Genomic DNA, 25777 nt, shown 5'->3' on the forward strand with positions numbered 1-25777 from the left:
GCACTGAGGTCTAATTAGCAGGCATCGGTGCACTGTCAGAGTTGAACATCAGCATATAGTAGTGCTAAAAGGGTGCTAAAAGTGGGCGGGAGGTGCTGCAGCACCACATAATCCTAGTTATTGCTTAAACTGAATAGTGGATTCTGTGCAAGAGGTCAATGGATCAAAGCGACATAGGATTGAGGGGATGTCATCAATGAGGAATGTAATAATCAACAATAATCAATATAATCAAAGATCTTGAACCTCACACAATAACCACACCAGTTTATTAAGAATTATACATTTTATTTCCCTAGATTACCAATGCTAATGACAGGAAAATAACTCTCAAACACAAGCAATAAGCATATAGAATTAATAATGGCTGATTAGAACGTCTAATATATCTGAGTTTAATCAAAACAATCAAGCAAATAATGTCCAAAATAATAACACTGATTAGCAATACTAGAATCGGTAATAATGGCAACGTATGCATTAGTACAAACATTCAAAGAGTGTCAATATAAAACTTGAGCATTCTAAGTTAATACCCTCACCAATCATAAATTAGCATCAACATGTTGGGCTTCATGTAAAAAGAATTTAGAAACATAAATTTATGAAAGTCACTCTAACTCAGGTTATTATAAAAAACATTATTAGTATGCAGCAGTCAAATCATAATTTGCAGCTGGTACCGGCAAAGCAAAAGAGACACAAACAACATATCAATTTATACATTAACACTTAGAACAACAACATGCAGTCTACTTCAGCAATGGGACACCATAAGGTAAGTCTTCAGAGAATCAGGCCTAACGACAGCTAAACCCACACTGCTTTTATGACTCTAAATATCAACAGGAACTCTTGAACCCACCATCTCCTCCCTAGACTCTAGAAATCTCATCTCCAGTCTCAGATTTTTCTCTAACTAAAATTCTGACTAAAGAAAATTCTACTCAAGTTGTTATAATAATCTTCAAAAAGCTTATGATTGGTCAGTAGATGGGGTGGTTACGATTCAACCAATAATAATTCTAATTGATAACCTAAAAATAAAACAATGTCACATTAACCAGGATATATTCACAACAGTAACTTTTCCTCTTCCGTCTCGTCTGTAGCTCCATTGTTCCATCCGGTCTAAACTTCTCTTCTCAGGAAGAAACTTTCTCTCTTGTAACATTCACTTCCATTCTCGAGGAAGAAACCACGCATTAGTAGCATTTTCAAACAATAGAACATTCAAATTATGCAAGAACTTGGTTAAACATGGCCTTGCAAGACATAACACAGCAACCCAGTAGGGGTAGCTGTGTACACATCTAGTAAACCATCTAGTACACTTTATATAAGCATTGAACTATGGAAAATAACCACAATGTTTATTTAGAATTTTGCTCAGTTAGGAATAGTAATGAACTGTGGCGACCATTTTCAAAAGTCACACATTTTTGCATGTTAATTCGCTATACGGTTAATATACCAAAATCATTAATAAAACATGTTACAAAATTCACACTCTCACAGGGGTATCTGCAAAGAAGACCAGCTTTCTACACTGATGTAACTGCCAACCGAAGCTCCTTGGCCCCTTCTCTTGAAGGATCTCCAAACTCCACAAGAAGTATTGTTTTTCTGGTTTACCAATAACCTTGCTCCACCCCCCGATTCTGTTTGTGTCCAGATATTGTCTCATTTGCCAATCAAGCATCACATTCTGCAGAAATCTTGTTAATTGCCAGTAACAATTGAAGAGATTGCATGGCCACAAAGATGTGCTCTTTTGGTTGTACGTGAAGGAGCATTTATTCTGCACTAGTTTGTATACTTTGGATTTTTCCTATGCCAAGTACTTTACTCTGAATGAGGTAGAAAGTAGCTGGTACATCAAGTATTCATGGGCTTTGAAGCTTGGTTTAGATAGTGCTGTTCCACACAGTGTCAATGGCAACAGACTAGTCTATTAGGATCTGCATTCTAGTAATAATATTGCCACTGGAAAGGTTCAAGTTTGCCTATATTGAAATTACAACTTATTTTACGGCCGTCATTGAGCAGAAGGTGACCTTTGAATTGCTCAGTATATGAAATTCTAGGTTCTTTGTGAATTAGTATATGATGTTGAATTCTGGGAATTTGTCATTGTAAGGCATATTCAAGATCAGCCATATTTTGTGTACTTGTTGTGAAGAGTTTTTGGGTGGTGAATTCATAATTGTGATGTTCTCCTGATGAGGAACCAATTTAAACCAACTTAATCTTTAATAGTGTGTTGGTAAATGAACAGAAGAGTTGAGAAAGTGAAACAGTGCATGGAACATTTTGAAGATTTCAATGATCAAGGAGTTCTTGGCCTTTTGAGTATCTCTACACTGTAATATTGCTGTAGTTCAGTTATGAGATCAAATTTCTTTGGGGAGGATGCTCTGCTATTTTGGGTGAGTACCTGCCATATTTTAGTGGTGTTTTGGATCACTTTCCTTCTTATGAAGATGGTCTTGTTGTTGACAGTATATTGTGGATTTTGGTCTTTCAGTGTTGACCAACGTTACTGCATATTTTTTGCCAAGAACCAATAGTAACATTGTGATGGAAAGTTCATTACTCTGATAAACATTTTTCATGCAGTATTGTGGAGTGATGGGAGTTTGTGTTGCAGATTTTCTGCAGTGTCTATGTTGTCGTAGAAGATTTCTTCTGTTTTGTGTCCAAGTACTGTGATCACCAATTTCTCACACGTTGGCTGCAACAAAATGCATCCAGTTTGCACCTGTGCTTCATTTGTCTCAGTGTTTGCCGGTGCACGGCACCAAAGCTTATTTAGTAACACTGGCACATATTTATAGCAGTTCCCCCAAATGGTGGCGCCATCAGTGTATTTTTAGAAGAGCATTAAAAATAATAATAATATTGTGGTGGTTAGGCTATTCCTACAGCACTGCGTCACAGAGTGTTGTCCAAATTGTCACATTCATTTCTAGGAATATAGTCGTAAATGTGTAGTAAGTATTTAACAACGATTGCACAGACCATAGATGGTGCAAGCTGCAGTGGCTTCCTGAGAAAAATCTTAGGCCCGGGTACTAATTATCTTATAAATGAACAACTGCATGGCACTTTGTTTTTTTGACAGCTGCTTTGTGCTTATGTCTGCTAAAAATGTCACCGTCCCATATATTTTATGAAAATGGTATTCCCTTATATTCTTAAGCTTACTATGAACCTATGACAGTGCATGGCTGACAATGGGATCTTTCAAAATATGATAAGCAACTCTTTGTAAATCAGTAGGATTAAAAGAGAACAGCTTGTGTTTCTCCTGAATTTTCTCAGAGGGTTTATTTACCTCAACATTTTTAGTTGTCAGGTTTTAAGACTGCACTTAAAAGCTGACAGCTTTGTCGCACATTCAGTTGGTGCAGAGAAACACTGAAAGAGTGTCCCTACTGCCCCCAACTTAACTCTGTGCTTAGGACCTTCTTACAGAACTGTGGGAGGCAGTTTCTTGGCCTGGTGGGCAGGAATATTTTGAGTTGTCTCTGTTGCGTAAAATTGCCTACTGGAATGGATCTGTTCCCAGTAGGGAAGGTAAAAAGGCACGGTATCTATTGGGAAGTCCAAATCACAGTGCCCAGAGCTAAGTGGACTAGATGCTGAAAGATTAGTCCACAAGACTTACATCAAATATCCATTATACTTTTTACAATTTCAAGCCAAATCTCCATCCTCAGCAACCTCCTTGTACTGTGTAAGCTTTGAAGTATTTCAGATCCACCCAAAAGGTTTTAGTAATATTTAAGCTGAGGGTGTCCAATTATGAAGCAATGTTTCTGGCTACACACAACTGGCTAGGCCCAGTGAAAATCCCCGAGGTCTAAAAAAGTTTCCTAATGGAAGATATAACTTGCTAGTCTGGAAAATGTACTACGACTATGTATGAGGCATGCTTGGGTTAGCCTCTTATGGGACCTCTTACCTTTTTAAGTTTTTTCACCCAAATGTCCACACTTGTTCGACGACACATCCAAGACATATGACCCCATATTACCCCATTTTCTACTTGAACAGAGTATCTTTTTGAGTCAGGCTGGAATCTGCAAATGGTTTGCCTCATAGCTGTTTCTGAGATTCTGGTCCAAATCTTTAATTGAGCCAAAGCCCCACCTTTTAAACATATGAGTGCTCAAATGCTGGCCACAAGGATATCTGTGTCCATGTAAGTATGCCAGTATTTTTAAACTTTCCATGAAAGTTATTGTAACATTTCTAGGAGTTTATCATTTGTTTTTTTCATTTATTTTTTAACTGTTTTATTAGGTAGTTTTCTCTATGTTTTATTTATATTGTTTTTTTCTTTTTAAGTGAACATGGTCTGGACCTATAAAGTCTTTATGGTTGATTGTGTCATGTTAGCGTAATTTTCTTTTAGGCTAAAACAACGCACACAGAACTCCATATTTATATTTTGACGCTAGACCCATCTAGCATCAAAATATAGCAGATAACGTCATGTTGTGGATGCGGCAAACTACCTTGCACTAATTAGATGCAAGGTAGGCGTTCCCGTCCACAATATGACGCTAACACACCTACAACCATATTTATACTCCTGTGCAGAAACGATGCACATGGAGTAAGCGGACTCAAATATTGGCGCTAAGCCAGCTTAGCACCATTATTTAATGCCTGGATCAGACCAGGCGTTAGGTTACCTGTGGACCCATTTCCTTGGCCAAACACCATGGAATGGGCCCACTAATGCCCACCCCAAACCCCAGGATCACCCCTACCCACACCAGAGGGACACCACAGGATGGGGGACCCCCTCGTGGGTAATTATAGGTAAGTTGTATTTTTTGGGTGAGTGTACCATAGGGGCCCCTGCCTGGCACCGGAAACTGGTCCCCTGTGCTGGCCATTGGGGTAATGGGCATGACGCTTGTCTTTACTAAGACAGGAGTCATTTTGGGGTAGAAGTGCGTCAGAAAATGACACTAGGCTGGTTGGCAGCATAGTTATTGCCGCTAACCAGACTAGAGTCATTTCTGACTCACTAGCACATTATTCCCTACCGTCATCCCTCCCCCTCTGCTAGTGTCTTTTTTATAGACATTAGCCATTCCATAGTGCCAGCGTGTGCCATTTCATAGATATGGCACCCGGCTGCCGCTATGGAATGGCACTAACAGGAGCTAAGAATTTTGACGCAAAACTGCATTAGCGCAGTATTGTGTCAAAAACTATAACTAAGCCCCTTTATTTCTTAACTGCAGGCATCGAGCACAGTCTCCTGTGTGAAAATGTTTTTTTGAATGTCAAATGTGGAGTAATTCATAGATGAGCGTATGGTGCTTGACTTAAGAGGAAGTAGCTTCATGAATTCCCAGATAACCTGAAAAAACTATAAATCCTCTTTTGTACGACTGAATAAACTAAAACTGTCCAAAAGGAAGAGCAAAGTTGTATTCCTTTTTTTAAGCAGATCCATTGTGGGGAAATAATGTAATTCCTCCTGTCTGAGACTTACCTGGTTGACCCTCTTTTTTAGTGGAACTTTGTCCTTAAATATGCTGACTTGAGCAAGTTTATGCAGCAGATAATATTTTACCTTTCTTAGAATAAGGAGCTCGATGTCATCACCTAGACTCTGCCACAGTTATTGGTTAGTTGGTCCTGTAATAGGTTTTGCTTTCTGCATTCCCAGGGTCTTGAGTTCTTAACTAAAACCAAGATGCATTCCCCTACTGGAAATAGAACGCTTACAATGACCATGAGGTAGCTAGCTACAGACAGGTCTAGAGTGGATGAGACGAACGAGTAAGATTAATTTATAGTTATTGCATACTGTTTGGCAAGAAATTTGGTGAGATCCACAAAATTGGCTTTTCTGTTTTCCCTTAACATACCAAGCGCCATTTTGGCAATGGGTAAATGGCTTTTCTTTGCATCAGTGAGAATTTACACTGTGTTTGTATAGTGCAGATAGGAGCTTCATGCTCTTACATTAACAAAAGGCTCACCTATGGTGATTCTTTGTTTTCGTGGATATTTTGCAGACAGCACAGCACAAAACATTGAGTCCAAGTTGGCAGCTCTTTAGTGTTTGTGTGTGTAGCCAACATAAAGGCGAGGAAAGTGTCAGATTGTTAAAATCCCTGACCAGACTTTTAGGATGCATCGCCAGTGTCAAAGATGTAGCATGCCCATCCACAGAAAGAGACAGAGAGACCCCTGCCAAATGGCCAGTACTAACGCAGGGGTACAACTAAATACTCTCATGAATGCAGCACCCTGCAGAGAAGCTTCAGAAGGTCCCTGAGACCATCTCTACTCTATCCCAAAAGTACTGTGGAGTTACCAAAAATGTGGGCAACATTCGAAATAGGGCACATTTAGCATTTCCACCCAGGATCTTTTTGACCCGCACCTATCTCAGTGATATGAAGTGTGCCCATAGGCAAATGGACTCCCTCATTTACAGTCGACCATACCTCCATGAAAATGAGGGAGTATCCTTTGCCCTTAGTGCAGTTTGAGCTAGATCCATCCCACACAATTGCGATTACAGACTAGGCCACAAAAACAGCTCCAGGCCCTTACGTACTCTCAATGGGCCCCTAGAAATGTAGAAAAAGAACTGATGTCTGTTGTGCGCAGGGCCACTTTCAGCAATACATCCTGTAGTGTTTATATTTGGCAGTAAACACAAACCTTTTTGGGCTTGCAAGTGTTCTGTGCTTTGAATTCCAGATCCAGATTAATATAATCACTCTCTACTGTCATTAGGCTGCATTAATGACTGCTGAAACTAGGACTTCACTAGTATTATACAGTAGAGGTTTTAATTACATTTAAAAGTGTGTTTTAAGATGCCAATTTGTTACAACAATGTATTACACTTTGGGCCTGTAAGACCGAACTTGAATATCCCTTGTTCGTGGACTGGCATATTACACAGCACCCTGGAGTATTTAACAACACTGTTACGTAATGGGGAGAGCATATTGGCCTGTTAAGCAGCAGCCTTGTTACACTTGAGCAAGGTCCTGGCAATCTGAGTTTCACCACGTAATAGGGAGCAACATCCTGGCATGTGGAGGAGCCGCCATAACATTAAGCAAAACCACATGAGAATGATAAGTCTGGTGTAAAAATTAAAAAAATGCTTGGAGTGCGGCAACCCTGAAAACCACTTGTTAGAACTGGAGTCTTTGGTTGACACTCAGGTTACCCCCTGTTCAAGCAAGGACCCTCACTCTAGTCAGGGTAAAAGAGAATCACCCTCAGCTAACCCCTGATTACCCCCTTGGTAGCTTGGCAGAGCAGTAGGCTTAACTTCAGAGTGCTAGGTGTAAAGTATTTGTACCAACACATACAGTAACTCAATGAAAACACTACAAAGTGACACAACACCAGCTTAGAAAAATAGGAAATATTTATCTAAACAAAACAAGACCAAAACGACAAATATCCAACATACACAAGTCAAGTTATGAATTTTTAAAGATTAAACTCAAAAATAGCGCTTAGAAAAAAAAATGCTTCGATGAGGTGTTAATACGGCGTCGTGATGGAGTCGTTCCCAACAAGCCGACACCAGCGGCGCCGGACATGGATGTGCGTATACCCCCAAGTACAGTACCTTTGGTAAAGGGTGAAAACAAGCCGGTGCGCGAAGTCGGGGATTGAGGCGTCTGTGCGAAACATTGAATCCGCGCACTTTGAGCGGCGTCGGTCACGACGTGGTGCGGCGACTTCCACGGAGTCGCGGACTTCAGCGGGGCTGCAGCGGCGTCGGGCCTGCGAAAAGCGTCACGTTCCAGCGAAGGTCACAGCGGCAGGTGCATTCGGTGTCCCCGGATTCAGCAGCAGCGTCGGCCTGGAGTCGTCCGAAGTCGATTTCCTTGGATTTCCACCAGCTTTCCTTTCAAGGGCCCAGGGACTGGATAGGGCACAACTTGTCAGAGCAGGCAGGAGTCTCTCCGGAGACTCCAGGTGCTGGCAGAGAGAAGTCTTTGCTGTCCCTAAGACTTCAAATAACATGAGGCAAGCTCTAAATCAAGCCCGTGGAGATTTCTTCACAAGATGGAAGGCACACAAATTCCAGTCTTTGCCCTCTTACTCTGGCAGAAGCAGCAACTGCAGGATAGCTCCACAAAGCACAGTCACAGGCAGGGCAGCACTTCTTCCTCAGCTATTCAGCTCTTCTCCAGGCAGAGGTTCCTCTTGGTTCCAGAAGTGTTTCTAAAGTCTGTGGTTTTGGGTGCCCTTCTTATATCCAGTTTTTCCTTTGAAGTAGGCCTACTTCAAAGTAAAGTCTCTTTGAATGCGACATCCTGCCTTGCCCAGGCTAGGCCCCAGACACTCACCAGGGGTTCGGAGACTGCATTGTGTGAGGGCAGGCACAGCCCTTTCCGGTCCGAGTGACCACTCCTTCCCTCCCTCCTAGCACAGATGGCTCATCAGGATATGGGGGCTACACCCCAGCTCCCTTTGTGTCACTGTCTAGTGTGAGGTGCAACCAGCCCAACTGTCAAACTGACCCAGACAGGGAATCCACAAACAGGCAGAGTCACAGAAATGGTATAAGCAAGAAAATGCTCACTTTCTAAAAGTGGCATTTTCAAAAGCACAATCTTAAAATCAACTTTACTAAAAGATGTATTTTTAAATTGTGAGCTCAGAGACCCCAAACTCCACATGTCCATCCCCTCCCAAAGGGAATCTACACTTTAATCAGATTTAAAGGTAGCCCCCATCTTAACCTATGAGAGGGACAGGCCTTGCAACAGTGAAAAACGAATTTAGCAATATTTCACTGTCAGGACATATAAATCACATTACTATATGTCCTACCTCAGTGGTTCCCAACCTGTGGTCCGGGGACCCCTGGGGGTCCACGAAGCCTTCTCAGGGGGTCCGCGAGAGCCTAGAAAATTAAAAAATATTAACAAATATTCCTAAATTAGGTCAACAGATTCCAGTAATGACCAAGGCGGGGGTCCCCGGATTTCCATGATGATTCAGTGGGGGTCCCTGGTTTCCATTAATGTTAAAGTGGGGGTCCACAGAAATCAAAAGGTTGGGAACCACTGTCCTACCTTAACCATACACTGCACCCTGCCCTTGGGGCTACATAGGGCCTACCTTAGGGGTTTCTGACATGTAAGAAAAGGGAAGGTTTAGGCCTGGCAAGTAGGTACACTTGCCAAGTCGAATTTACAGGTAAACCTGCACGCACAAACACTGCAATGGCAGGTCTGAGTCATGATTACAGAGCTACTTATGTGGGTGGCACAACCAGTGCTGCAGGCCCACTAGTAGCATTTGATTTACAGGCCCTGGCACCTCTAGTGCACTTTACTAGTGACTTACTAGTAAATCAAATATGCCAATCATGGATAAACTAATCACCTACACATTTTGTAAAAGAGCACTTGCACTTTAGCACTGGTTAGCAGTGGTAAAGTGCCCAGAGTAACAAAAACAGCAAAATCAGAGTACAGCACACATCAACAACCTGGGGAACAGAGGCAAAAAGTTAAGGGAGACCACACCAAGGATGAAAAGTCTAACACCACTCAATTAAAAGACTGCAGTTGCCACCCTCTCACTCGGTCATTGACTAAAAAACCTGCTAGCACTACAAACAAACATTTTGCAACTGAAAAATGGGACATTCTGAAATTACAATCGGGGAAATGTATTTTTTCCACTGACTTAAATCATTGCAGAGGCAATTTTAGGCGGGAGGTAGCTAATAGAAAGCCATTTTTGTTTAAAAAATCGTGAGTCCCTCGCTAGAATCGTGCCTGTTGGCATATATGTATAAGGAACACTGTCCAAATCTTATTTTCTTGGCCACAAACAGTCGAAATTTACGTTCGCATCGGGGTGGAAGAAGACTGTGCACGAACTGAACTTCACCTATCCATCGCTCAACCTATCCCTCTTGCGGTCAACAAGGATGTCGTGTTGTTGTGTGACATTTTGCAGCGCCATTCCAGCTGGCATCCAACTCCTGTTCTCTTGTAGTAAGATTATATCTTACAAGGACTGCCAACCATATCAGCGGGGACTTCACACACCACGGCAACGTAGTACCTAGTAGTTTGTCTAAAGTGAGTTCTGGGAAACGAACAGAGGTATCAAGGTACCAGGGACAAGGTATTCTGAATAACGAGTGCACTTCTTTTCAAACCGTCCATGCTGTGTTTCAGCTATCTTGACTCCTTTAGGTATGTGTTTTTTAGACAGAAAATCGCCCACAAAACAAACAGACAATCAAGCTGCACTGTTTACTTTGTGGGCCTGTAGTGTGTTGTAAATCGCAGAACCTCTGGTAAATAGAAACTTTACAACGGTGTTCCACCTCTGGCACACAGTGCGTCTGCATTTTCCACCTAAGCAAATCAGATGTTTGTATGTTGAAGGTCGCAGGCTAATTATAACTTGCTCTGCCAGCATGGTGGGATATTTTTGAGTAGTCACTTAGGGCCGAATCAGAATGCAATTTGTGCAACGTAGATATAGCCTTGAATGCATTTGCAAAAGCAAAATCTTATTCCAGAACCTGGAATTTTACTCCTGCAAAATCTATTCGCTCAAAAGGGAATTGCACCAGAACTCATACTAGTGACATTTTTTGAGCATTCATGGCTGGGACCACCAGTAAAAGTTGACGAAGACCCACAACTTTGAAAACGTTTGTGAGTTTTTACTAATATTGTGTATGTAGTTTCCACTGCAAACGTACACAGGTGCAATTCTTTCGATAACAGGAAAAAATACATTTTTGAGGCAGGAATGAAGAGGGAACGCCATCAGAACTGACTGCAGTACAGTGAAAGGGATTTTCTATTGGAAAAACATACGTTTACAACGGACAATAAATAAAGATACAATTGCGGATATACTTCTGTGTCACATTTCTGTGTGAACTATACACCTCTGACATAATGCTCTATTTCCTTAAGCGGGGAGGGACTTCTTTAAATTGCTAATAGTTATCTGCTTTACTCAGTTTTCACATACCTTGTGAACTTTTTGAATGATCTTATGCTTTTTATCTGATGTACAGGGACATATCCAATACCTATGGAATCTCATCAGTATTGCACCTTTGTGCTTATTTGCTTCTGTATGCCAGACTGCATATATTTCAATGAAAATATATACAAAAGGCAGTACGTGAGTTTTCTCCTGTTGATAAAGAATGAGTAACGTATTATATCCCCCAAGTGATACCCTTCGTGTTTAGTGGCAGTGACACTCCTATCGAATTAGACACCTAGAATCTCACTCTTCATATTAAAAAATGCTCTTAGTGTTTTTTAGTAAGAACATACATAGCTTGATTTGCTGTGCATTCTTCTGAAAACAGTGCAGTTAAAAAAACTGATTCAAAAATGTAATTGAACCCTTTCCAAGAGCCTGCTGGAAGAATGTGTGAAGGCTCAAAAGTCAGAGAGAGCCACAAATCCAATCTAAAAAGATCTCTTAAACACACCCCTCATCATGAGAACATTAAGAACATCCATAATATACAGCACTAGAGCCCTTTAAGTTTTGCATTGTTTTTTTTTTTTTGTGAAAAATGGAATAGGGGTGATACCAGAAATAGAAGCAGCTGAACTTGGAGGCTGAAGGTTTGACTGTTGGCTGCAATTTGGCATTGAATTATAAATATTTGCATGTCCTTCCAGTTCCATAAAGTGAAAAAAAAATCACACTCTACCAGCTCACCTAAACAACTGCTGACCTGTAGGACAGTCTGCCCCTGGCCCTAATGAGGGTGAACTGGGTTTTGGTTGTTTGTCTTTCAGTTCAAGGAGGACATGGCCTGGCAGTTTGGGCTGGACTGCTTCCATTGGAGCAGAGTCGACTGAACTGTACATGGCAGGGTCCATATTGAAGTGGTATGGTGTGCAAAATAACAATGGGCTGGGGTGTGGACTGAGTAATTAGCAGTAGCTGAGATTAATTCAGACATTCCAACCATCACATTTTGTATACATTAATGCTTGTTTTGGCACCATAAATCCCATTCACATTCCCCCAGATCTGTCCGTAGAAAATGTTGCAGTTACATAGAGGTAATCTTTGCATTAATTCTAGAGTTCCTCACCCAAATTCTTACCTTTGAGTTAGTATCATTACTCTAGGATAGGCTTACTAAGCTGTTCCATACAATGTTTTTTTTAAAGTGTATAACATGTGTTGCCCCACCCCAGCTTTAACATTGTACCATTCATTCACTCTTACTGTAAATGAAACGTCCAGGGAAGGTTAAACCATAGGAGGACAGATGCGAAGACCATGGACGAGTGAGTCTAGATTTGAATTATTGGTAAGCAATGCAAACACTGCCATCTCCTCTATGCCTTCCTCTTCCTGGTCCCAGTCCTTATTTTTGAGTATTACCGAGCTATTGAAACAAAGGAAACAAAATAAATGTATTTAGAACCTCCAGACCAAAACTTGCAGAGAAAACTTGTAATGCCTAACAAAGGAATGACCATATAGGTGCACAAATAATGTCATGCAAAAAAACACAGTTCAGCTCAATCCACGAAGACCTTCCAGTGGATATGGCTAACACTTCACCTGGAAACAGCACTTCCCTCACTTCATATGCGATTATTATTGCCATGTGAATCCAAACTACTGGGGCTATTTTAGAAAGCTTCCCATCTCTTCCTGAAGTCCCAGATTTCACAAAAAAGCATCACACTTCCGAAATGAAGCCATCAGTCTAGATAAACCATCATACCCTTAACTCATCTAGGCAATGTAAGTCATTTTCTTCTTAGAACCTATCCTGTGCATAGAGAACTGGAAGAATCAGCACTCATTCAGAATAAAAGCTTGAGATACCTTTGACTTATACGTCTTGTTAGTTAGTAAAAACAGTTTGTGTTCAAAGAACTATAAATATGACTAATGGTTTAACAGGGCCTGAGGTTACCCTACTGTGTGAGAGGAGTGAATGTTACTGAAAACAAAACATTGGTGGACAATAAATCTAAATCATTGCCCCTTCCTTCAACCTCCTAAATACTCCAATGCGTCCTGCTCAAGCTCCATACTCTTAGACAGAGACTTTTCAGGATCTGAGTTGACAGAAACACAAAACTCTATATGCAATTATTGGAAGTTTGCAACATGACTCTAGTGCCATGGAAAGAAGTAGTACACTACTGCACTAGATTTGTGTCACCACCATCATCTCCATCCTCTCTTTCCCAGAACATATTCAGAACCCTTTTTCAAAACCTTAGGTAAATATTGGGATTGGTGGAAAAGAATAAAGAAGGAACTGAAGCTACTGACGAGAGAGAATATCCACTGCCATGGATGAGCAAATGGTTCCACTAAACAGATGGCAGGGATAAGAGCATTTGACTTGAATGCAAAGAGATTTATTCTTGGAGTCCTCATCTCTTGCAAACGATGTAAAACGCATAGAAAGGAAGTCAGTAATGACCCGTGGAAGGAAGATGGTGACTGATCTGATGCAGGCCCATTCTCCTACCCCTGAAGATACAATGTATAGAGATCTGGGAGATGAAACTGGGGCCAACAGAAAATTTTCCTTTAGATGATGAGCAAACATTAACATTCCTGTGAGAATGGTAGGCAAGAGGTGTGATACGTTGTCAGGTGACATTAGACCGGAGATGGCACAGAAAAATTAAGAGGTGGTCAGTGGGGAGATGGACCAGGGAAGAGGATAGGTATGCCAGGAAAGAGGAGACAATGAAAAGGGAGAAGAATTGATGCACAAGCTTGACATGTGGACCCTTGGATGAAAGCTAGATATTAGCAGAGTCTATTAGGTGGGAAACATGGATTTTGTGCCTGGGAAAACATCAACCAAGGTAGAGGTTTACCAAGAAGCAATTGTGCTAGATGTAAAATAGACATTGGGACATAACCTTGTAGTTATACGAGATCGGTCTGGATTTAATACTCTCCTGCTAAAGTGTATGTTTGCTGGAGAGTCTCGGTTACAGCACTTTGCTGATGTGTTGACGTAATAAAAAAGAACTAACAAATATTAAAACCTTGGCATATTTATTTCCATTGTTAACTGTTGTGGGTTTTCTCTGGCTCTGATGGAATAAAATTATACTTTGTAGACTGTCTCTTTGAAATTAAGGCAAATGTTGCAAAATTCAACAATAAATGGATCAAAGAAGAAAATAGTTATTTTTATAGTGTCCTATGTATATTTTGCACTTTACCATTTGGTAATGCTCTATTGATTGTGTAGAACGCTGGTTTCCTTAATGCAAACCAAATTATGCTGATCCTAGAACAGACCTCACAAGCAATTATTTACATAACTTTAATCCATATCCATAGCTCAGGTAAAGCACAAGGAAATCTGACTCTTTCTTCTTCCTGGTACAAACAGAATTTTCCTTCTGACAAAGGTTTGCGTGACGTCTTTGAACACCTAATACTTCCGTGAACAAACATACTGTAACTGAAAGACAGAAAGAGGCTTAAGAAGACATCAATACTCGTTTTCTTAAAGGACTTCGTCTGAAATGAATCATTGTTAAGTTTTTAGTATTTTCTCATCGTCTTAATACTCTTGAATACTTGAGACTTTGATGTTTTTTAAAACAAATGTTAATACTAAGTTAAGGCTTCTTTTGATTATGCTACATTAACATCTGAAGTTAAAAACATCAGGAATACCAGTCTAGAACACAGTAACAGTGGTTATAGTTATTAAAGACAAACAATTTCTGCCCCAAATTTGTCATATGATGTTAGGTGAGCAAGACATAGTTCACGCTACTGCCTTGCAAACATAACACGCAACTCAGATCAAGTCCTCATACCCTTACCAGGATCTGGCAGATGACATCACAAATGACATTGAGAGCACTAATGGTGACATAACATATCACCTCTTGTTTATTGGTATAAATATTGTGAGGTCACGGGTGTTGCTTTTTGAATTGGGGTTATGGTTTACATGGTGAGGGCTTGTATTATATTTTGCTCGGCTAACCGTAGCTGCCCATTTCAGGGAGTATTAGTTTTGTTTAGTGACCATAACTTCACTTTACCTTTTAAGGGGATTTTATTTAACAAACATGACTGTCTTATGAGAAGAAGACACTATGTTGTAACATTAACAACATTTTTTCATTGATTTGTTTGATAATCTACTTTGTTGAGTCCCACACGTGTTTATACTGCCTTCTGCCATACAAAGTGGCGGTTAGGGACACATGTGTGTGCGGTACCTTCTGCATGCCGTACATCCTACATGTCCAACACTTGCTGCGCCGTGCACTGCAAGTGTTGGGTGTGCAACCTCCCTAGTACCCAACCTAGGCCTCACAAAGCAATGACCTTGCAAAATGTGGGTTGAATTTAGAGCCTGGCCTGTAGCTGGGCCCCATGCACAACATTCCATGATTTCACCCATGCCTGTTCACAGCCTTTGGCATTAGCAGCAGTGGTTGACTGCAAGACCTTGCCTTAAGCAATGCCGTGTGCTCAACATACAGAATGTCTTTGGCCCTGTGCAGCAGTGGTTGATAACAGGCCACACACCCAAACACTTATTCACCCAGCCACCTGTGCTCCATGTAGAGGATATGCTTGTATTAAGCCATTTGTGATGAGCTCTGGGTCCTCCTCTGTCCCACGGCCTCACACCAATGAACAATGCTTGGACAGCTTTGGCAGCACAAAGTCTGCACTTTGCTGAGGGCCAGACCTGTGACCATGACCTGTGCCACTGACTCAGCTGTGTATGCCCTTTGGCTTTGGAAACAGAGCCTTGCTTGAAGATAGGCACTGCACTGGCAACTATGTAATTCAACCAGCTGTTCAAAGCCCTTGGCCGTGGACTCTGGGCTCTGAAAACAGGATCGGGACCATGGGCAGGATCTGAACAAGCTCCAGGCCCACAGTGCTTACCGTGCATGACATTGTCCATGCATAAGTGCACTCTGAATTGTTTTTGTTATTTATTTTATTTTGGGGGTAATATTTGGGGAGGGAAGTAGGTGATGCAGTGGTAATAGATGGGGAAGCAAAGCGAGACAGAGAGCCTGAGTAAGGAAAATACAAAGGTCATGGTAAAGAAACTGAAAAGCAAAAGGGTTAGGCAAGGTGAGGGTTAGTTGAAAAGTGGGAGAGAGATAGGTGAGACACACATTATGGAATGGGCAGGAAATAAGCTGCAGAGAATAGGTAATTAAGGAAGGAGGGCATACAGAGGGAAAGAGCAAAGTAAGTTGCAAGAACAGATGAGGGAGAAATGTGAAGGCAATGGAGAGAGGAATAACAGCCTTTTGCTTTATGAAGTATTGATCATGGAAGGTTGGTGCTTGTTAGAAATGGGGTCTCTAGTTGGTAGTCGGTTTGCACCCCGTCCAAGTAGGGACCCTTATTCTAGTCAGGATAAGGGAGATACCACTCAGGTAACCCCTGCTCATCCTTTTGGTAGCTTGGCATGAGAAGTTAGGCTTATCTCAGAAGCAGTGTTTAAAGCACTTGCACATAACACACAGTAATACAGTGAAAACACTACAAAAGGACACCACACCAGTTTTAGAAAAATAGCTAATATTTATCTGAGTAAAAAAAGACCAAAATGATAGAAATCCAACATACAGTGCTAAAGACATGAATTTTGTAAGATTTATCTTAATAATACAGTTCCTTGAAGTCAATAGCTCAACCTGGGGCTATCACGGCATCGTGGGTAAGCTATAGTGTCTGGAAGACCCACGTACAGTACCTTGGATTTGTAGGGTATCGCCGTGGTGTCGGTTCCGGAGTTGGTGCGGGAGTCGTTAACCCCCTGAGGACACACACGTTGCGGATCGAACTCTGGGCTGAAGAAGTCAGGAACACTGGCGCGGATGGCATTTGGGCTGCTGTGCAAATGGGGATGGTGCGCCATGCGGTGCCCACAGGTCACGGTGCAGGCAGCGGCTCGGTGATGGTCGTCCAGCGGCATCAGTGAGACCAGGGCTGTGGTGTGAAGCGGGGCTGTGCGACGTACGGTGTCACCAGGTCACGGCGCAGGCAGTGTCGTCATCGTTGCTGAAGTGCTGTCTTCGGTAGGCCCAAGTTGGCGTTGCAGCGCGTGACGGCTCTGGGAGCTGTCTATGGGTCGTGGTGCAGACAGGGCGTCTGTTGATGACGAAGCAGTTGATGGTGCTGCCGTTGGTGGACCAGGGCTGTGGTGCGGGATAGGACAGTGCTTTGTGCTCCTCACGAGCGGTGTCCATAGGCCACGGTGCAGGCAGCGGCACCAGTGTCAGCAGGAGCATCGTCATTGGGGATGCCCAGGCTGTGGTCTGAGCAGATGATGCGGGAGTGCGGGGCCCACAGGTCACGAGCAGTGGCTCGGTGAAGTCGTCTGATGGCGTCAGTAAGACAAGGGTCGCAGTGCGAAGCAAGACAGTATGGCTCCATGTGGCGTTGGCAGGTCACGGTGCAGGCCAGCGGCATCGTTGATGGCGTTGCAGTGTTTTTTTCCTTGAACAGCGCAAAACATTCAGCTCCCAGTGCTGTAGGAAGTTGAAACTGAAGTCTTTGATATTCCAGAGAATTCCAACCAGAGGCAAGCTCTACCCCAAGCCTTTGGAGAATTTTCTCAAGCAGGATACACAGCGAAGTTTACCCTTTGCACTCTTTTCAGGCAGAAGTAGCAACTGCAGGCCAGTCCAGCAAGGCAACACAGCAAAGGGACAGTACTCCTCCTCCAGCTCTTCAGCTCTTCTCCTTGCAGAGATTCCACTTCATTCCAGAAAGATTCTAAAAGTCTGGGGTTTTGGGTCTTCTTCTTATACCCCTTCCTGGCTTTGAAGTTGGCAAACTTGAAAGCAAAGCCTCAAGTGTTTGTGAGATGCTTCCTTGTCCAGGCCAGGCTCCAGACACACAACAGGGGGTTGGAGACTGCATTGTGTCAGGGCAGGCACAGTACTTTCAGGTGTGAATGACTACTCCTCCCTCCCCTCTAGCTCAGATGGCTCATCGGGATATGCAGGCTACATCCTGCCCTCTTCTGTGTCACTGTCTAGAGAGGTGCAAAACAGCCCAACTGTCAAACTGACCCAGACAGACAATCCACTAACAGGCAGAGTCACAGAATGGTTTTAGCAAGAAAATGCCTAGTTTCTAAAAGTGGCATTTCAAAATGACAGTTTAAAAACCTACTTCACTAAAAGATGTATTTTTAAATTGTGAGTTCATACACCCTAAACTCAACATTTGTATCTGCTTTCACAGAGAATCTGCACTTTAAGGAAATTATGAGAGAGATAGGCCTTGCACAGTGAAAAACGAACTTGGAAGTATTTCACTGTTAGGACATATAAAACACATTAGTATATGTCCTACCTTAAACATACACTGCACCCTGGCGCTACCTACGGTCCATCGTAGGGGTGCCTGACATGTAGTAAAAGGGAAGGTTTAGGCCTGGCAAATGTGTACACTTGCCTAGTCGAATTGACAGTTTAAACTGAACACACAAATTGCAGTGGCAGGTCTGAGCGATGTTCACAGGGCTACTAACTAAGTGCTGCAGGCCAACTAGTTTCATTTGATCTACAGGCCCTGGGCACCCCTAGTGGACTTTACTATGGACTTACCAGTAAATCAAATATGCCAATCATGGATAAACCAATTAATAGTACAATTTACACTGAGAGCATATGCACTTCAGCACAGTTTTAGCACTAGTAAAGTGCCCAGAGTCCTAAAGCCAACTGGTCAGAATAATTAGGAAGGAGGCAAAAAGACTGGGGATGGCCCTGCAAAAAAGGGGCAGGTACAACAATGCGTGTAAGAATAGGAGAAAGAGCTCCAATAGATCTAGACAGGAAAACTACGTCTCAGAACTGCAAAGGTGCACCTTGTTATAGATGCTGATATCCTCTACATCAGTGGTTCTCACACCTTGAAGAATCACTATCCAAATTTGGGAAAAACAAACTTTTGCGACCCACCTACCTTTAATGGACATGAGGCATGATTTTTTTATGTAATTAAAGCATTATCTGGTAGCGCACTGTCATTTACAGACAGCACATTTCCCATTGAACTGCCCACTATCTTTACACAGACATACAGTTTTACAGATAAAACTATACTGCACACAATGATAATGCGTGGAAATCGTTTTTCAATGAATATTTATCAGCTGGGCACCACCAAGTAAAGTGTCCTCATTTGTTCTGATCCTATTAAAGTCTTTGGTTCCGTCAGACTTCAGATTATTTTAAAAAATGAGCTTCATTCTTGCTTTTCTAACTGCTGAATATGTTACAGTTCATTTACAGGTGTTTACATTTTGTTTCATAAACGACATCTCACAGCCTTTCCTTTCACACATCTGTACTCCAGCATAATTGTTGCATAATTCACGTTGCTTTTTCTTTCTTTGCTGCAAAATGAGAGGGAATTTGTAAACAACAATCTACTAAAAAACAACAACAATTTGTTAGAAGACATAGCCTGACATTTTACCTTTTTTTTTTTTTTTTTTTTCTCTCTCTCTCTCTCTCTCTCTCTCTCTCTCTCTCTCTCTCTCTCTCTCTCTCTCTCCTCTCTCTCTCTCTCTCTCTCTCTCTCTCTCTCTCTCTCTCTCTCTCTCCTCTCTCTCTCTCTCTCTCTCTCTCTCTCTCACTCTCTCTCTCTCTCTCTCCTCATCTCTCTCTCTCTCTCTCTCGATCTCTGCTCTCTCTCTCTCTCTCTCTCCTTGACCTTGAGCTTGACTAATAATTTGAAATTAGGCAGCTGGCCATAAAAGCTCACTTGGATGAACCATAAAACAATCGCACATTCAGGGCCTACTTCATACTCTCATGTTAGAATGGAGTTTGGTACTCTCCTAAAGACTCACTCAGAAGTCAGGCTGGTGCATAGTTTGGCTGCAGAGCCTAACACATGCGGGGCTCTGCACCAGTGAAACCAACACCAGCATTTTTTAGAGGTATTTATCCACAATGAGTTTGAATAGAGTCAGAAATTGAACCTACCCTAATCGGAAAGCAAAGTAACTTCTAACAATATTTCTGGCAGAGCAGGGTGCTCACAGAACAGCTACAAGTGAATTTTACAGTGTAGCGTTTTCATAGTAGTTTTCACAGCTGTGAAATGAGATGTACAGTGGGGTTCCTTATGCATCAGCTGTGCTTTTCCTCGATATGCAAAATATCTTATATGACCCCTGTTGTGACACCCTGCATTTCGTTTGCAAATGCATCCTGGTGCACACTTTATTGAGTACAAAGGGACTCATGTGTGCCACGTGGCTTAGGATTTATTTGGTAAAGTTGCTGTATAGCAATATTTACCTCAAAAACCGGACCAGCAGCATTTGTTGAAAAGATCATACTGAGGCTGCTGTCGCTCACTGTAGGTCTGGAGTCTTAAAAGTTGAAGATAGAGAATATGCATAATTTGTAAATGTTTTGGCAAAGAAACATATATTGTTTTTAATGTGTTGTTAAAGCAAACATGATCATGTGCCTGGAGGAGAACGTATTATCTGTACGTTCAACATATGGTATGCTGACAAAATGTCATCCATTTTAGGAGAAACGAAAAGCTGAAGACTCGCTTACTGACCTAAAGCGCCAACATGAGTCAGAAGTTGCAGATCTGCAAGTGACAATAAAAAAGCTAAAAAAGGTGAGCAGCCGTTTCAGTTTACAACCCACCTGCACTTCAGCTGTGTCTGACTCTTCCATCTTCTCCTCAATATACTTACAGGGTCAGCATATATCCAGCCATTACATCAACATGTTGTGCAGGGGTGTAACAAAGGGCCCCTGCAGTCCTTCAGTGGGGGGGGCCAAAGCTCCTGGTGGGCCCCTCCAGAACAGCGCCTGGCCTGAGTGAGTCCAGAGGGGGGAGCCCTCCATGTTCTGTGCAGGGTGGGCCCTTCCAGTTTTGTTACACCTTTAATGTGAGCTGGCAGACTCTTCAAGGAAGACACTTCAGGGTGCTCAGGGTCCACTCTGAACTGGTACTGGTACTGTTTTTCCTGGTACTGTTTCTCCCATGCTAGAGAGCACAGTGGGATTTGAGGAACCCTCATGGCTGAATCCAATCTACATTGTTTGAGTCGTTGAGGTGGTATTTGACATCCAACCCACATCAGCACTTACCTGCCAAACCTGATCATATTGTGCATATGAGACGTTCCATAAGAGCCATTCCACAAGAACGTCATCAGACACCCTCTCCACAAACCTTTGAAACCTCTTTCCAACCTACAAATCACTTTATGCTGGGTATACTTAAATTTCTTCCCAAAAGTGGGCCTTCATGAAGGTACTGCTCTTCAATCATAGCGTAACTGTGTACCATTAAGTAGCTTGCACTGTTGATTTGGAGTCCAAGCAGACACTTGTAATTCACAAAACAGCATCTATGAAGATGCTGGTGTTCAAGGTACTTGAAAAATTGGTTTATTTACTCTCTCCCAGGCAGCTAGCAACACTAATCATAGTTCTATCTAAGGGAACAGGTCACAATCCATCTGGACTCTCAAATGATTTAATTCTGGACAGGTTCACTTCCTATGCCCTGGTCGATCACAAGAATGGCAGCCTCTTGAGGACTTGAATTCCATGGCTACATTGTCCTCTACATAAGATACAGTGCCAGATTTATCAGAGGTTTGTGCTGCCTTTGTGTCACACAAGGGGACGCAGTGTGATGCAAAACCTAGAAGGACATTTACAAAGCCTTGCAAGGCCATCTTGTGTGGCCCTGAGTGGCTTGGTAAATATGAAGTAACAGAATGCAACGGAAGTCACTGCCTTGTAGTTCCCTGCCCATATGGCGGTATTCCATGGGTGAAGGGTAGGGGCTCCCATGCATCCACCCTTGGATTTTGGTGCATTCCTTAATTTACCATGAGTGGGAGACTTAGGAATGCATCAAAATACTACGCCTTCCCATGCCTTTACGTTTTTTTCCTCTTTCCGCATGTGCTGCTTTCTTAGTCTGAATTGGTGATTTATAAACCAATATGGATACTCTTAAAGACATACACCAGTAATGTTCATAGACCATTTAAGCTTACTATTCATTCTAATGTTTGCAAAGGGTTGCACCTGCGAGCACTGAACAGAGTGTTAATGAGCATCTCAATTATTTAATAAGCAGCACAATGGTCCCTGTCTGCTCCAAGTCTCTCAGTTCAGTTTACACTGAGGGGTAATCAGAGAATTAGACTACTTCTCTGATTACCCCTGACACCTTAGAAAAGCTATGAACATCTACCATCAGCCAGCTATCTCTGCAGATAGATTCAAGGGGAGATACTTGACTGAGACAACAAAGTTCTCTTCATTCTCAGCGGGCACCAAGGATGTTCCAGGAGAAACACCCGATCTGACATTTGAGGGTGTCCTCGAGAACTTGGGGCCCTGAACTCGGCAAAAAGCAAAAATAATCCATGAGAACTGCTGGGGGTGAGAGAAAAATGGTCAAGGAAGGTGCAGGCTCTATACTGATTGAGGACTTTTGTCCCTTTTTTCACTGCACCCACACAGCACACAGGCATGTCCATGAATGTAATACAATTGAAAGGAGCAGGGAACATAGACTACTTAGTTCTCCATCCTGTGACCTTATCAGACCCGCTCTACACAAATGAAGATAAGTACATAATTTAATGTCATTAGATGTCATCTATCTCTAGCAAAACCTCATTGACAAAGTCTGCTTAAATATAGTGAAAGTAAATTGATGGTCATTTTATACTTCACCACAATGCAGTGAATTTTCTTGAAAAGGGTGGTCCATGTTGTTCAGGAGGTGTTGGACATTCTTGTAGTGTAGAATACATTTACAGGATACTGCATGTCATATTGAACTTTAAATAAATGTTAATTGCTGGTTGGAATAGGCCTACAATAGCTAGAAGTGTCACGTAAAGGCCATGTAATTTAATTTCTGTCATGATGACTTGTCCATTACTTAGGACCCATTCACTCATTAATGTAAAGGAAATAAGCTTTTTCTCTTCCTTTTGTGAATGCTGAAAATGGAAGAAATCCCTTGCTTCATGCAAAATGCTGTTGGGAGAGTTTTGCGTCAATAAAACTTCTCAGATGGACTGAGAGTGTGGAGACACAGCAGGAGAGGAGGGAGAATTTGGGATGTGGAAATATGCTCTGTTTTTCATTATGGATTCAGTTAAGAACATCTTATGAAATCCTTTTATTTGGACAGGGAATTTAGTAACACACAAAGCACAATTATGACATTCTTTCAAATTCACTCCACACTTTTATTTGTACTTTTGCAGCTGGAAGAACAATCCAAATCATTAAACCTCAAGGAAGACGTGGCGTCCTTGAAAAAAAGGTTACATGATTTAACCATGGTAACTATCAATTGTTTTCTATTGTGCTTATTTTTTAGAAGTGAAGAATTAAATCAACTCTAGGCTATGGCATAGAATTATACCATGAAAATTCATGTAAGGAAGAGTTCTGAAAAATGTTGGAGATGATTGATCCTAATTCTGATTCACGATTAGTGTGATTTCAATGACAAATCTAGAAAATGTGATTTAATAGTGTTTGTACTGCTACCTTCACACCCTACTACCAGTTTTGAAAGCTATTTTAACATCCAGGTCGCAGCCTACTGTGGCATATTTCCATAATTCTACCAGTTTGGATCCATCATTTAATTACTTCGATTACAAGTGGTCATTTTTAACAAAAGAAACATTTAATGATGATCATATTTGTACTGAACTTTCTAATCTCAATAACTTATTTCCATTAGGAAAATCAAAAACTTCGGAAAGATCTTCTTGAATCACAAACAAGTATTGCTTTTCTTCAGAGCGAGCTTGATGCGCTGAAAAGCGATTTTGCTGACCAGAGTCTGAGTTCAGAAAGGTAATGACAGTGCCACTGGAATTATGTGGCAGGGAAGGACAGCGTATGTGGCAGGGCAAAGTAAATTATGCTACAAGAAAATGCAAATCATGCAACGTAAAGTGTCATATTGTATGACAGTATGACTTCATTATTAATTTTTAAAATGTTATCATTTTTCTAGGCAGCGGTTACACTTCATTAGTTTCATTTATAAACCTAAATATTCAGCAATCAGAAAATGAAAGACACTTCTTACTCCACAATAAAGTGGCTGGCGCTGCAGGGCAACACATGCGGCAGCGTTTTTTGTAACTCTTAATCTATTTGAAATAGAAACGATTGTTTTGTTAAAATATGTAAAGTATGCAGAAGGGGATGGATTATAGGGGAAGTGGGGAAAATCCATAATTATGCGGAAAACGACGTGGCTGCAGAATTGCATTATTCCAACCACTGTACAGGCTTCACGGGTAAGGTGTGAATCTTGTCACACAGAAGGGACATTTCAACCGAATATCTATTTTGTTTTCAGGGATTTGGAAATAATTCATGAGTACACAGAAGAGAGGGAAAACCTGGCAAGACAAATCGAGATGCTGAAGTACGTTCTTTTTTATACATAACAACATGTTCTTGCATGTACGTGTGGGCTGCTTGGATAATTGTTGGCTTATATGGATGAATAAACACGGTTATAGTTTCTAGGAATTTCTTTCTTGAGTTGTGCTGTGCACTGTTACAGGTCGAGCTAAGAGGAGGGACAGAATTTGCATGAAGGATATCCTGCTTGTTCTTCATAAAGTCTTTAAACACAACGCATGGTGATTTGCCACTCACTGTAAAGTGCGCATTGGAATGACGTGGTCTTATTGGTCCTGTTTTATTTGGGTGCTTTTGTCTTCGATTATGATGCTTTCAAAAAATGGAATGCGAAAATGTGACTGATTTTGTCAGAATCCATACTAAGGAAGGAGATACAAGTTGATATTTAAAAGACTTTCTGCAAATCAGCTTGAACGGTTTTTTCTATGATTTTGTAACCAACTCCCTAAACAGTATTTTAAAATCCTTTTAATTTTAATGAAATTACTTTTGTTTGCGGTATATGCGTCTTATTTAAGAAGGTTTTGCTATTCGACAGACATCACTAAAGAAAAAAAAACTCTATTTAGCTTGATAAATAAAACACACACAATTTAATAAAGCTATGTTTAGAAATAGGAAGGGTTTATCAGAGGAAAATATTTAGGGGCATAATTATGAGAGACTTTCACCACAGGAGTATCAATTTTTGTGACGCTTTGGTGGTGCAAACCTCTCAACCATATCTATGAGGCCCCGCGGAACCTCTTTGCATGGCTGTGATTGGCCTCATAGATATGGAGTAAGGCAAGGCAGCGCAAGTCGCTGCGTGGCCTTACTCTGTGTCAGGCGGCCGTTCCATGGACAACACTCATGGATTTTAACACTGTCCTAGATTTACTAAATGATGTAAACAGCGCCAAAACCTTACACCTTGCCAGGGCAGCCGTACATAGGATAAATATTTTTTATTTCTTCTTGGTTTTTCCTCTTTCGATGTGTGCTGCATTCTACAGTACACATGGAAAGAGGAAAACGCCTCTCTGGATTGTTTATGTGTTAGGAATGCCCTCCACCTTCGAATATCATCCTCACTGACAGACTTCAGGAAGAAACTCAGGAGCTGGCTCTTTGACTAACCTAGCAACCCATAGCCTGGGTATCCTCATGGATGACAAGCCAGGCTCTACAAGCAATGACTGATTGATTGATTGAAAATAATCCTGTTGCATCATGGTGCAAGGGTGCCTGCATTGGCGCAAGGCACCAAAGTGTGTGCTGGTGCTGGGTCAGAGAGCCGTAAT

The 25777-nt window shown here is 41.7% G+C and overlaps 1 protein-coding gene across 1 annotated transcript in view; it reads left to right on the forward strand.

Annotated features, from left to right (window-relative positions):
• Positions 1 to 25777, forward strand: part of RASEF (RAS and EF-hand domain containing) — a 352465-nt gene that overhangs the window by 237234 nt on the left and 89454 nt on the right. Inside the window, exons 4-7 of the mRNA XM_069229982.1 lie at positions 20578 to 20673; positions 23306 to 23383; positions 23794 to 23909; positions 24424 to 24492. Coding sequence (XP_069086083.1) covers positions 20578 to 20673; positions 23306 to 23383; positions 23794 to 23909; positions 24424 to 24492 — 359 coding nt within the window. The remainder of the gene's footprint in view (positions 1 to 20577; positions 20674 to 23305; positions 23384 to 23793; positions 23910 to 24423; positions 24493 to 25777) is intronic.

The sequence above is a fragment of the Pleurodeles waltl genome, chromosome 1_1 (assembly GCF_031143425.1).
Source record: "Pleurodeles waltl isolate 20211129_DDA chromosome 1_1, aPleWal1.hap1.20221129, whole genome shotgun sequence".
NCBI classification, from domain to species: Eukaryota; Metazoa; Chordata; class Amphibia; order Caudata; family Salamandridae; genus Pleurodeles; species Pleurodeles waltl.